Below are 13,831 nucleotides of genomic sequence, written 5' to 3' on the forward strand. Positions count from 1 at the left end.
CGTTTGCACCGCACCTAGCACAGTGCGGCCCTGATCCCCGACGGTGGCCTCTAGGCATTACTGGACTAGAAATACAAATCAATAGACACTCTAGTCCTGGAGCCAGTGCAGGATCTTTCTCTACAGTATCTGCTCCACTGTTCATTTTAAATATTCAAAAGGATGGAGCTTCCACCACTTCCCTGGGAGACCAAGAGACTTCCACATGTGCATGTTTTTTTCTTTGTTTAATTTCATTCCATTAGAAGCAACTTATCACATATCACTTATCATGTGGAAGGACTTCTATAAAGCAACCACTTCACCTACCACTGAAATGCAGCCACCTCTGGGCTGGAACAAGGCCTGTTTCACAGGGCACAGGAAACACTGCACAGCAGTTTGCGAGGTGTGAAAGAATAGTGCGCCCACTTGGAACTGCAGGGGGACGTTCAAAAGGTGGAAGGCAATTTCCTCAATTGGCATTTGGACAGGGCACTGCACTGTCCCATCGTGTCCAGAAGAGGACGCCTCCAGCCACCCAGGTTCCCTGAACACCAAACTGGGGCATTGGCTCAGTACTCACTCAGGAGGGGGAGCAGGGCCCAGCTACTGACTTACCAGCATTCTCCCCTGGGGTCACCCTAAACTCCAGTCCTCTCCTTGCTCTGTGTTTGCACTGCTACTACCCGGATACTGACTCGGCCTCCTAACCACGGGTTCAGAAAGCTTGTCAGCTCCCCTATAAACGCCCCTTGCATGCGTCCACCTCTCCCCGATTGGAGCGGCGGTGATGGAGTGGAGAGGGAAGTTACCCGGCCACAGAACAAGCGTGGCATGGCCGGCTGCAGGGCAAGCTCCCCGCCCCCGCCCATGCCTTCACCTTGCCCAGGTGGGATCCTTTCAAGGGATGAGTTTGGTTTCTGCAGCCTTTCAGTCCTTGACCTGTGGCCACGACCAAGGGGCCCAGTTAGCGCCAGTTGTGATGGTGGTTTCCTGCGGGGGACAGCTGGGCACTGGCAGCCAGGCTGAGACCCATCACGCTCATTTCACATGGGCCAGCACAGAGTCACAGAGCCCCTTTCGGTCTCCACCAAGCTTGGCTGGGTTTGAGCCCAGCTCCTGGAGGTGGGAAGCGCCAGCTCCCTTTGCCAACCCCTTGAAAGCCGCCGTCCCTCCCTTCTGCTTGGACAGTGTTGTTTTCCTGAGCGCAGTGAGGACTGAGACCCTACGTTTTTGATCCATGCCAGGCACGGGCAGCCTTGGTGCCCCATGTTGCACTGGTGCATTTCCCATGGGGTAGCGGACAATTCAAGGGTGTTGGGGTTAATCTGACGGGAACGGAACCCTAGAGGTGCAGGACACTGGGCCCCCAAAAGCCATCTCCTGGGGATACCTTCAGCCCCATGCTCACCCCAGTTCTAGCTCGACAGAGGCACTGAGCCAGCCCCATTCCTCCGAGAGCCCCGTGGCCATGAACAAGGACACGTCACCCCCGCTGGGGCTCTGAACTCCCCCAGGGGGCTCCTGTCACACAGCACTCGCTGCAAACAAGCCCGGCTCTGTCTGCTTTGATGCCGGTTTTCACAAGGAGATTGAATGGGCTGCACCTGCTTAGCATTCCCGGCGCTTCCGCCTCGGCGGGATGAATGTGCTCCCAGACTCCCGGGCACGTCTCGGAGCCGTTTCCAAGGGGACCAACCGAGAGGCAGCTCGGCCAGGCCTGAGGCTTGCTGCCGTGCCTGGGGGTGGGTAGAGAGGCTGGCGCGCCACAGCCGCTGGCTGCCTGGGAAAGGATCATGGCACGATTCAGTGCAGAGCCCACTTCCAGCCCACCCCGTACTGCCCTCACCATCGCCGTGAGACGCAGCCACTCCCGCTCTCCATCTTGGAGGCGTCTGGTCATACAATGGGGGGAGGGGGGTGAGCCTTGCCTTCCCTTCCCCCCCCCCTTTGGAGATTGTAAGCTCTTTGGGGCTGGATCAGACTCGCAGTCCGGCTAATCCAGTGTCTTCGTCCAAGAGCAGCCAGTGCCAGCTGCTCCAGAGGAAGGTGGGCAGCGGTGGGATTCTCCTCTCACTAGGCGGCTGGGCAGCACCACGAGGCCTGGATCCCAGCACTACCACAATATAGGGAATAAACACTGCCGTGGGGACGCTGCAGGACAGGAGCGAGGGGCCACGGAGGAGCCATGCAGGGAACGCTCACCCACAGGACAGCGCCACGCACCTGCCTCTCCCACAAGGCCCACGAGCTAGGCTTGCCACCTTTCTAATTGCTGGTAACTGGACCCCCAAGGCCCCCCCCCCCCCCCAAGACCGTGCCCTGATCACTCGCTCCTCTCTCCCTGCACCCGGTCGCTCGCTGGATCGTCTCAAGGAACCTGGCTGCAATGGGATGCGGACCCGGCTGAGCAGGGGTTGCTGTGGGTTAATGGCCCAGCGCCGCCTCCTGCCCCACGGTATCTGGGCTTTTGGGTCGGGTGCCATTTAGGGTTGCCGGGTGCCTGGTTTTCAACTGGAACGTCCGGTTGAAAAGGGGACCTGGCAACCCTACATCACAACCGGACATAGAAGCCTGAACCTGGCCAGGTGGCAACCCTACACAAGCCGCCAGCCAAGAATGTTCATTGGCGTCTCTTTCCCTCCCTTGTTTTTAGGGTCTGGATAAAAATACCCTGAGAACCAATGTAGCACAACAGGTGCCATCCTCCCATGCAGCAGATGCTGTCTGGCATCTGGGTGGGCAGCTATTTGGGGTATGGCCCGGGAGTCCCCTGCAGCCTGTTCTGAAGTACCCGCTGAGCTTTGAGTCGTGCTGAAATATAACAGCACTCAGCGGTTCCCACGCTCATTGTTAGTGCGATTAATGCTGTGTATTACAGTAGCGCCTCTGTTACAGTTGGGGCCCTGTGGTGTTAGGGGCTGTACGGACAGACAGTGAAAGAGGGTCCCAGACCCAGAAGCACACATTCAGAAGCAGGAACATAGGCTCTTGGGAACTTTCACTGCAAAAACAGGTGCAGAGCGAGGTCAGGCGCCTGCAGCGTTTGGCAGCCACCCTGCGGGAGCTTTGTGAATCCCAGCAGTGCCTATACACAGGCGCTAGGCCCTTAAACAGCCTGGGGAGCCTAGCCCAAAGACCCAGCAGCTGCACTTCAAGACACGGGTCAGCAGGGGGAGAGCAAGGAACCAGTGGGATGAACCGTGGTCACCACTCACCAGTGGCCTAACCGTGGTTCAAAGTCCTTTGCTACCCGCCGTCACTACCACACTGGGAGGGTGGGAAGCGCAGCCTGCAGTCAGAGCTGGGGACCCTAAGGCTGAGTCAGTACCAGGATCAGAACTCAGGGCTTCCCAGGTACATACCCTGTGCTCCCACCACTCCCTCCATCATCCAGCCTGCCCACGGGGGCTCCAGCAGAACCCGGCTCGCTGCAGAGCGACGAGACAGCGCGTGATCCAGACAGCCCCACTTCCAGGCGAGGTCCCGGGGGAACCAGGCGACGAGTCCAGAGCGGAGTCTCTTCTATTATTAACGAGCACGTTTAACGATCGCCGCCTGCATGAAACATCATCCCAGGCGCCCTGCATCCCAAACCAGCAGCATCAGCCTCTAACCCGCTCTGAGCTTTTCCCACAAAGCACCTCCCCTCACTCTTTGCCCAGTGGGCCTGTTGAGGTGTAGCGGGGGCGGGGGGGAGAAATCCCATCTTTTCCAGCGTCTGATGCATTGACTCATCTCCATTCCTTTATCCCAGGGATCTCAGACTCTGTCTCTTCCCAGCTCCCTGGTTTCTCCTGGGGACCCCCCACCCATCCTGTGTCTTCCCCTTCCCCACCCTACTGCCTCTTGCAGAGCCGCTGGGGAGCCTTGATCCCACACTCCTTCCTACCTATGGGTTTATATTAGTGCCCATCCCCATAGCATGAGACCTTGCCTCTTCTTAAAGGGACAGAGCGCCAAAGAGTCTCCCCCCCCCCCCCCCCCAGCTCGATTCCAACAAGAGCCCTCAGTCAAAGGAGGGGAGGGGTTGGCCACATACTAGCTCCTTCCTCTAGCTGTGGCAGCCGTGTTGTCCACTCTCACCCCCCCCACCATCCATCCCTGGTGGCTGCCTCCTCTCGGAGGGCCTGTCGTCACCATAGGGACATGGGCCAGGTGGGCTCCATCCCCACCCCCAGCCCTTTGCTTTCCCCCATGCCCCCCACTGACCTAGCCCTGAGCCCAGCCCTGGGACGGCCCGGGGCAGCAAATGGAAATGGGGGTGGCGTGGCTGACTCCAGCTGGGTGGCGCGGTAAGGGGGCAGGGAGCAGATGGGGTTGGATAGAGGGCAGGGGAGTTTGGGGTGGTGGCCAGGGGGCGGGGGTGTGGATAGGGGTCAGGGCGGTCAGAGGACGGGGAACAGGGGCGTTGAATGGGGGCAGGGGTCCGGTGGGAGCAGTCAGGAAGGAGAGGGGGGGTTGGATGGGGTTCCAGGGGCGGTCAGGGGACAGGGAACAGCAGGGGTTGGATGGGGCAGGAGTCCGGGGGCCTGTCAGGGGGTGAGAAGCAGGGGAGGTCGGATAGGGGGCAGGGGCTGGGCCACGCCTGGCTGTTTGGGGAGGCACAGCCTCCCCTAACCGGCCCTCCATACAATTTCGGAAACCCGATGTGGCCCTCAGGCCAAAAAGTTTGCCCGCCCCTGCTCTAGCCTATTTCCTATTAGATACCGTCAGGGTCCACAAGATGGCAGTCTGCCACCCAGAGTCCCTGAGCCTGCTGGATGTGTCCCTACCTGCCTAGCTCAGTAAATCCAACTCTTGACTGTCGGCCCCACTGGGCTCCCCCCCACCCCATGACTCATTTCCCGAGGAATCTGCCATATTCACAGCTCTCCAGAAGCTCGGCGAATTCCCGGCAGCACTGAGATAGTAACTGTTCTTCCTCCGGTACCTTCCACTGTAGCTGCACCCTCCCTAGAGTTCTCTGCTGGTAGAAGCAGCCCACTTCGGGTTTGCTTGAACAGAATGCAAATAAAGCAATTGATCCTACGTACACATTTCCCTACATTGCTGAAAACCAAACCACAGTATCAGGCTAGTGCCTAACCACCTGCACAGTGAAGCTGATTAAACCAACGTAAATTGGAGTGAGCAGTCTGGTTTCTTTGGCCAAGATGAGCAAAATGCAGAGAGTGAGCCACCACCACCACCAGAGGGAATTCGATTAACATTTTCAGTGTTATTAAGATGAGGTGTCATCAAATAATGCTTACATTTCATCAGTGCCTTTTATAATATAATATATGGAGATATACCTATCTCATAGAACTGGAAGGGACCCCGAAAGGTCATTGAGTCCAGCCCCCTGCCTTCACTAGCAGGACCAAGTACTGATTTTGCCCCAGATCCGTAAGTGGCCCCCTCAAGGATTGAACTCACAACCCTGGGTTTAGCATGTCAATGTTCAAACCACTGAGCTATCCCTCCCCCTTTTCTGGCCAAGGATACACTTTAGAGATGCGATTGTGCACACAAATCCCTTTGCTGCTGAAACGCAGCCACGTCTAAGGTGGAACATGGCAGATGTTTAACAGCTCAGGGCAAGGAGTGAATAGAATCTGTATCCAATTGAAACTGCAGGGAACGCTTAGGTAGGCAGAATGTAATGTAAAGCCCTGGCTGGGATAATTGACTGGGGATTGGTCCTGCTTTGAGCAGGGGGTTGGACTAGATGACCTCCTGAGGTCCCTTCCAACCCTGATATTCTATGATGGTATCTGGCCCACAGACTGGTAAAAGCCCTTAACTCATACAAAAACTGTCACAGAACCTTTAATGACTTCAAGTGGCCAGGACCTTGGCTTTATGTTTCATCCAAATGATGGCACCTCCAGCTGTGCAATGCTATCGAGTACCATATGCTGGGGTACTGGTTGCACAGTCAGACAGAAGAGTGCCCCCTCGTGAGTCACTCGCTGCTCACGTACACCAGTGGATGTGCAGTCCCAGGGCTGAACTATTCTGCCTGGATGCATTGGGACCGTTACAAAAATATGTCCCTAAAGTGGTGGTGGCTGCTAAGAGAAAAGATCAATAGATTCATGGGAAGCGAAAACACAAAGTGTAAAACATGCTTTAGATGTTTTACTCACACCCTTTGCTCTAAAAAGCGTCTTTCATTTAAGGATTTCCAAACACTTAATGCCATTCTAAAGCCAGCACAAGCCCCTCAACCTGCTTCCCATGCTGTGATGAAGCAGGAATTTTTTGTACTAGATTTATGATGCCTATGCATGCCTCAGTTTCCTTCTACACTGGGCCTGGCTATTGGGGGGCATGGTGGGGGAGAAGGATTAAGTCTGCTCTCAGGGAAGAACAAGAGACATAGGTGGGCATGTGTCACCTAGCTGTCTGGGCCATTAATGAACAGGCTGAAAAAACTGACCCAAAGCAACAGAGAAGCCCCCTGGCAAGACAAAGATGCCCCAACACCTGAAAAATCCACACCTAACAGCAGGAAACCCTGGCAGGCGGGACATGTGAACTGGGCTGGAGAACAAAGAGGAAAAGATGTCAGGTGACGAGAATAGCTGTCCTTTGGGTGGGGACGGGGGTTTAAGAGCTCTCATCTGGGGGAGGGCAAAGGGACAAGAGAGGGAGCCAGAAATGAAGTCCATCACAGCTTGGTTAGCTCATCCTGGCACTGGTTTGACTAGGATGGACTAGGGTTAATTTCTGCCTCTCTTTGCTAACCTAAAGACTTTCCGATTCGGTAGCCAGGTGCTTAATAAATGGTTTCCTTGTTTGGAAAGGCTGCCTGTGTTGCTGCAAGTATTCCCTGAGCACGTTGCGCCCTGAAGGAAGACAGTACAAGCCTCCCGCAAGACTCTGGCTGGGCTGGATTCGCTGCAGTGAACCATGGAGAGAGAAAGAGGGAGAGGGATCACTGGGGGTGAAGGCCCAGTCTTGGAATCTTGTAAGCCATGTGCCAGCCCCTTGGACCTGTGGTTGTCTTTGGGGCCTAGCACATTAATGGGGTCACTCCCAATAGACTGGTTACAGGCTGGGGCATAGACCACATCCTGTGACTCCATGACACGAGACACTTGTGCCATTCTGTAAACTGGCAGGCTGAGAGTACACCAAGGTCTCCTGAGGTCTCCTGACTCCTAGCCTTGGCCTGCAACTCCAAGACCATCCTTCCTCACTACAGACACACGTTGGAGCATGATTCTTTACCATCATTCTTACAAAGTTGGGCAAGGCCAACCTTATAATAGTGTTATATATTATAGTTCTTACACAGCACTTTTCATCCCTGGATCTCAAAGTGCTGTACAAAGAGGGTCGGTATTATCATCCCCATTTTACAGGTGGGAAACTGAGGTAGAGGAATGAAATGACTTGCCCAAGGTCACCCAGCAGGTCAGTGGCAGAGATGGGCATAGAACCCAGGTCTCCTGAATGACAGCACAGTGCTCGATCCACTAGGCAATTCCACTTTCCATGGCAATACAGTAGTGTCCTGAGTGTTTGATCTGGTGCAATGCACCGCATAGGCATGGCCACACCTGGCTCGTCTATCCTGACCAGGGGAACAGGGCTAGAATCCTGCTAGGGACAAAGGTGATTCAGGAACGCAGCAGTTAGCACAATTTTGTCACTAGCACACATAAGGCCCTAGTGTCCAGTGCACACTGCCTCCATTTTGAGAGGAACCACAGGAGCTTTGCAAAAATCAGCAACTCAATTATCTAAACATTTCCCAGGAGAGAGGCTGAAGTGACCTCTCAGTGAATGGATTGCCCAGGTGACAGGGAGATCCCCTATTCAACAACCCGCTGGCAGCGAGGATTCACAGAGCCTTTGAAAAGGCTCCCTGAACTGTGACCCCCAGGGGTCTCCCTGAAAGGGAAATTTCTATGCATGCTGCACACACAGCTGGGAGGGAGACGGCACAGACAATGAATGACACTGTTCCTAGAAAGCCGGGCTGGGACTGGATTTGGAATAGCCAAGCCATTCACAACTCACTCTGAATCCCAGATCAGAGAGAATGCCCCCGGATCTCCATTTTGCTCAACAGTGCGTTGTTTGTAGTGCAGTAATGTGATATTTAAATTCAAGGGTATTTATTAGTCCACTGGATGAGCTTTGATGCCCCGCATCTTAGGGTTGCTCCAACTTAGAAGGGAGAGAAGCCCACGTTACACTTGTCACAAACCTAAATCAGCAGCAGGGAGTTTAAAGGAACTGAGTATCCAGCACTGCTAATGCCCCACCAACCTCTTTTGAAGCAGTTTCCAATGGGCAGGGATTGGGGGAAGGAAGGACGAACCTCACTATTCCAGTAAAACAGCTTTATAAGCAAACTTCACTCATCTATTGCTCAGCCCCTAAAAGCAGGACAGCAGAGAAACCGCTGTGGCAAGTTAAGAACACAGGTCTTGCCTAGGGTGATCAGATGTCCCAATTTTATAGGGACAGTCCCGATTTTTGGGGCTTTTTCTTATACACCTCTATCCCGATACAACGTGACCCGATATAACACGAATTCGGATCTAATGCGGTAAAGCAGCGCTCCGGGGGTGTGGGGCTGCGCACTCTGGTGGATCAAAGCAAGTTCGATATAACGCGGTTTCACCTATAACGTAGTAAGATTTTTTGGCTCCCGAGGACAGCGTTATATCGGGGTAGAGGTGTATATGCACCCATTACCCCCCACCTCCTGCCCCAATTTTTCACACTTGCTCTCTGGTCATCCTAGACTTGCCAGACTAGATCAGAGCAGTGGGCCCATCTAGTTCAGTATCCAGTCCCTGACCAGTACCAGATGCTTCAGGGGAAGGTGGAAAATACCCATGATGGTGGAACCTGCCAGTAGGGGAAGTTTCTTCCCAACTCCTTTAGGCACTGAATTGGTTTCTGTCCCAACTATGGAGATTCTCATTTAGCCTAATGAGCTCTTGGTCTCAATGACTTCTTGTGGCAGTGAGTTCCACAGGCTAATTGTGCTTTGTGTAAAAGGTTTTATAGCTATTTTAAATGAGGTGCCTTTCAGTTTAATGGTTTTTGTTTTACGAGGTGGTAAATAGGAGTCAGTTTATGGTCTCTGTACCAACCATTATTGTGTACATCTCATGTCCTCCCTTATGTCTTCACTCTAAGCATTCCCAGTCAGTTCAATCTCTCTCTTGCATTCGAATCCCCTTCCATTTTACAAGCTGTAACAGATTAGAAGTGGCAAGCTCCGAAGTATCACAAAAGGATATAAACATGGTGGTACCATCAGCATCAGAGGTCTGATCCTGTGATGGCTCCCACTGACTTTAGCAGAGTTTGGATGAGGCCACACTTCTCTTTAACCAATCTTCCTACGTATTTTACTGCACTCCATCATTGTAGTAACTGAGCATCTTTTCACTTCTATAGCACCTTCCATCACAGGATCTCCGAGTGCCTGGCGCACTGTGGATGCTATATAATAACAAAGTACATTAAGACTCAGGATAACAGTGAGGCAGGTACGAGCCTTATTTTCCAGAAAAAGAAACTAGTTAAGTGACTTGACTCAGGTCCCTGAGTTCTCTTCCTAACATGGCAAAGTAAGGAGGAGAAACCATATATGATCCCCAGTCCTACAACTTAACCACAAGATGATCCTTCTTGGCAACCATAAAACTCTGTAAGGAGGGACAAAATTGGTACATTAAAGTGAAACAGTTCAAAGAGAAGGAAATTACCTTCAGATCCACTCTGGAATTGGAAGAAGGGTGACTTGGCCAAGTTCACATAGTAGGTCAGTGAAAGAGCTGGGAACAGAACTTGGAAATCCTGCCTATCAGACCCAGGCTTGCTCTGTCTAATCTATCATGGTGTGTGGCTTGATTTCACCACTTCCATTAAATGTTGATTATCTGACGCCTGGGTATGTAAAATACTCATTAATACACAGAAATAAATCAGTTGCATTGGAAAGGGCCCTCCCTCTTATTTGAATTAGTTTGATGTCCCCCATCTCAACTGGGTAACAAGCTTAGACTTGTATATACTTAGCTGTAGCCAATGCATTATCTGAAAACAATTTGATACCAAATTAAAATGGGTTTCAGCAGATCCACATCTCAGAATATTGCGCATGAGAATTTACTTCAACTCCCCACAGATTTACGAAACAGTTTTGTACAAAAAACATGTTTTTTTATTTCACAAAATTGGGTGGCTGTGTTGCAGGAATAAAACCGGCCCTATACAGAGGATCAGATGAAAAAGTCGCCACGTGCATTTATACAGAAACACAACAGCGTTAAGAATTCAGGTACTTTGTAGGATCATCACTAATACAGTAAAAAATAGTCTCCATCTGGATCCTTTAAATTTGAAATTGATCACACTAAAAACAACCTGAGGTTATTCTAAACTGGACTATGGCCTGAACCAGAATTCCATGCTCGCTCCAAAGACCCTGGAGGGAAAGGTAACATGTGGAATGGATTTCTTTTATGAAAGGTGGGGGAAGGGGAGGCCCTGACCGTTCTTTGCTAGGCACTGCAGATTCTTAGAGCTTGACAATGGGAAAGTGTTATTCCTATACACTGGAAGTAACAAGGCCAAGTACAATTGTATGAGCATGGAGTTGATGTGCAGACAGCCCAAAAATGGTTACTTCACATATGTACGCAAATTCTCAGGGTCTGGAAAGTTCAGCTATTAACATTTCGAGGCATCAAGCACTTGAGTGCTCTTCAAGGCAAATCTGTATTTGTTTTACTTTATGAAATAGCTCTGTGGGTTTCAGATCCTCTACCCCCCACTAGTGAAATAGCTGTGGTCAAGCTTTAAAACAAACAGCCCATCTTACACTCCTGATTACGGAGATCCGCCCCTGAATGATCCAAAGCGCGTTGGTGAGGACGCTTGTCAGAAAGCTCGCTCTGGAAGGAGAGGAGGAGAGGGTCTGAATCACACAGAGGATATGAACCATGCAGTCACTAATGATGAGGGCAAGGAACAGCATTTGGCAGTACAAACTCAGTCCATATTAGTGGCATTGTGTTGGCCTTCTCAATCGCCCCGAATCATGGAGCGTGCTCGGAGTCAACTGCCAAACCTGTTCCCCCACTGCCCTACAAAGAATGGAATGATAAAGCTCAGCAAGTGGAGGGTGAAGTGTGAACAGAGGAGCGAGTGTTCTCCCACCTCCAATCCCAGTCCAGAAAGAAAAAGTACCACATTCGCTGAATTCTGCCCACCCCGGCTGTCTGCAAGAGGTAGTTCTGGCGTTCACACCCTCAGCCATCCCAACCCAATCCCATACACTAGCACTTCATTGCTATCTACTATTTTTTTTTTTTTAAGTTCAATTTTAAAAGAAAAAAGTATATGCTCCAAAAAGAGAGGGACTAAAATTTGTTTTATTCCTCAGTTGGCTACTGTACCGAACTACCCAGAAGGAAGAGGATTCAACTACAAACTTCCCCTCCTTCCAATTAAACACAAAATAAAATATAAACTGGAGCAATAAAGCTCAGACAGAGTGGTTTGATTCTAACTGATTCACTCCTGGCTCTATTCACATCGGATCAATATTTTCTTTAATAAGTTAGCAAGGCAGCCTTGGGGCTCAGCTATTGCCCTTAATGATTATCTACCTGTAATGAATACGGTCAGAATTAACGAAGCTTCCGCTCCAAGGCAGTGGAAGGAGAACTCCTCCCTCACTCTCCCTTATGTGCTCAAGCCACTGGTTTGCTCTATTTCCTCTTGATGCCTTGCACATTACACAGTAGATTACACCTCAGAGACTATGGATGGAAACACCACCTACTACATCCTAATATTCAGTTATGCCTCCAACCCAAAAGCCCCTCCCTGTCTCTAAAGAGAATCCAAAGATTAAGCAGCAGAAGCAGCAAGATAAAGGAAAACCAGCGCAGAGCACTCATTCCATAGGGTAAACAGACAAATGTGTGAAGGACGTCCTGCCAGCAATAGGAAGGTAAGATGACTACTGCTCAATGTGTTCAGCGTAAGTGCTCCCCAAAGGAGTACAGCCAAATAATGCCAGACTGTAAAGTCGGTGAGAGGGGAAGAGGGGCAGGCAGGCTGACAGGAGACCAACCCCCCCTGAAAGGAACAGAAGGAAACTGAGGAAATCCATTTTTGGTCGCCACTATCTTGGTTCTAGGGATCAGATCTAGAAGTTGGTTGTTGCTGGATGAGTTAGGGAGCTGCTGAGGCCGGTGCTGCTCCCGCTGTAGGTGGAGTCACCCCGTCAGCTGGTGGTGGCGGCTGCTGCGATGGAGGGGGATCTGCAAATACAGTGGAGAGAAGCATGTGAGCACCAGAACCAGTTAATCAAGAGGTTTAAATTATGCATAAGAAGCTGAGCTATTTCCTTACAAAATCCATCTATGTACAGCAATGACACATGGCTTCCAAAGGGAAATGGAGGAGGGCCTAGAACTGGAATTATTTCACACTAGTCTGGGCACTGCGGTGAACTGCACTGGCTCCTGGAAATGGCCATGACCCTCTAGGGTGTTTTCATCTCCACATTCTATGATTAACACTTTGAATTTGTGCTGTGCTTTTCATCCTCAAAGCACAGTACAAACTCACATTCCTCTAGCGAGGTAAGGAAGGGCTATCCCTACTTTGTACAGAGTGGGTGACTGAGGCAGACAGGTTTAGCAGTTTGCTGAGATTATGTAGGAAGTTAATGTCAGACCTGGGTTTAGCACTTCACTGTTCCCATCTCTCAGTCCTGTGCTCAAGAGCATTAGATCAAGCCTCTTGTCTGTTTAAAACAGATGTAACAATACACTTTACAAGCAGACCTCTACACATACAGATTCAAGAAGTATATATAGGTGCCAACACAGCCAGACATCTGAAGATGTGGCACAGTGGGGAGAGAAGAATGAGGGTAGGTACAAAGGCCGGGTTTCAGGCACAGTGATCAGAGCACAGGGAAACAGATGCTAATGGAATAAGACGGGGTTGTTCAGGAGAGGGAGAAAGTCAGGAATCAAGGCGAGGAAGAAGAGAATGGGGAAGTCAATTCAGCAGAGAGAGGACACTGTCAATGGCGGAGTTCCAGTAATATGGGAGAAGGAAAACAAAGAAAAGAAACAGCATAAGAAGGGGAAGAGAGACAAATCCAGGCAAAAGCAGCACTAGAATGAGACACTTCTGTTTACAGCAGTTACCATTAAAGAGTCAGCATTTCCCTCACACCCCTATCTGAGACAGCAGCATTTGATCCATATCTTTGCTAACCGGTAATGGCAATAGTTCAGGTACCACCGTATAGTGACTGCTCATAAAGGGTTGACATTTTAGGAGCACTGCACAGGTATCATTGTAACTTCTGTGTCTCTTGCAGCTGTTTAAGTAACCTCCATTCAAAGTCTAAAGGCTTTTGGCCTCTTTGGCTGGCGCAAGCCAGTGTACCATCAACCAACCAAGCCATCTGGATTTACACCAGTGGAGGATCTGGCCCATATGTCTTTAGTTTCTTTCTAACCAGCTTCCTCTTATTTTAAATCTTCCCCTTTTCTGAAGATGAAATTCACAGTGCTAGTTTTTGGTACGATGCTACTGCACTTAATTATACTGTGGTCACTACTAATTAGTGATTTAGTCACAGTTATGTCTTGAACCCACGCCTCTGTGTTATTTTGGATTAAGCTGTGACTGGTTTTCATGGTGACCACAATGCTTCACAACCTTTACAAGTTAATCACAAAGGGGCAGTAACACATGCTATGGTGCTCTGAGAGAGAGAGAGACTTTTAAATCTTCCAACACCCCTTTGACAGAGATTTTTGGCTGCTAAAAACACAGATTTGATGGTTCCCACAGC

The 13,831-nt window shown here is 50.6% G+C and overlaps 1 protein-coding gene across 1 annotated transcript in view; it reads right to left on the reverse strand.

Annotated features, from left to right (window-relative positions):
- Positions 1–10,156: 10,156 nt before the first annotated feature.
- Positions 10,157–13,831, reverse strand: part of SMARCC1 (SWI/SNF related, matrix associated, actin dependent regulator of chromatin subfamily c member 1) — a 163,794-nt gene continuing 160,119 nt past the window's right edge. Inside the window, exon 28 of the mRNA XM_065398174.1 lies at positions 10,157–12,275. Within this exon, the coding sequence (XP_065254246.1) occupies positions 12,187–12,275 (89 nt within the window). The 3' untranslated portion in view covers positions 10,157–12,186. The remainder of the gene's footprint in view (positions 12,276–13,831) is intronic.

This window comes from Emys orbicularis, chromosome 2 (assembly GCF_028017835.1).
Source record: "Emys orbicularis isolate rEmyOrb1 chromosome 2, rEmyOrb1.hap1, whole genome shotgun sequence".
In the NCBI taxonomy this organism is placed as follows: domain Eukaryota; kingdom Metazoa; phylum Chordata; order Testudines; family Emydidae; genus Emys; species Emys orbicularis.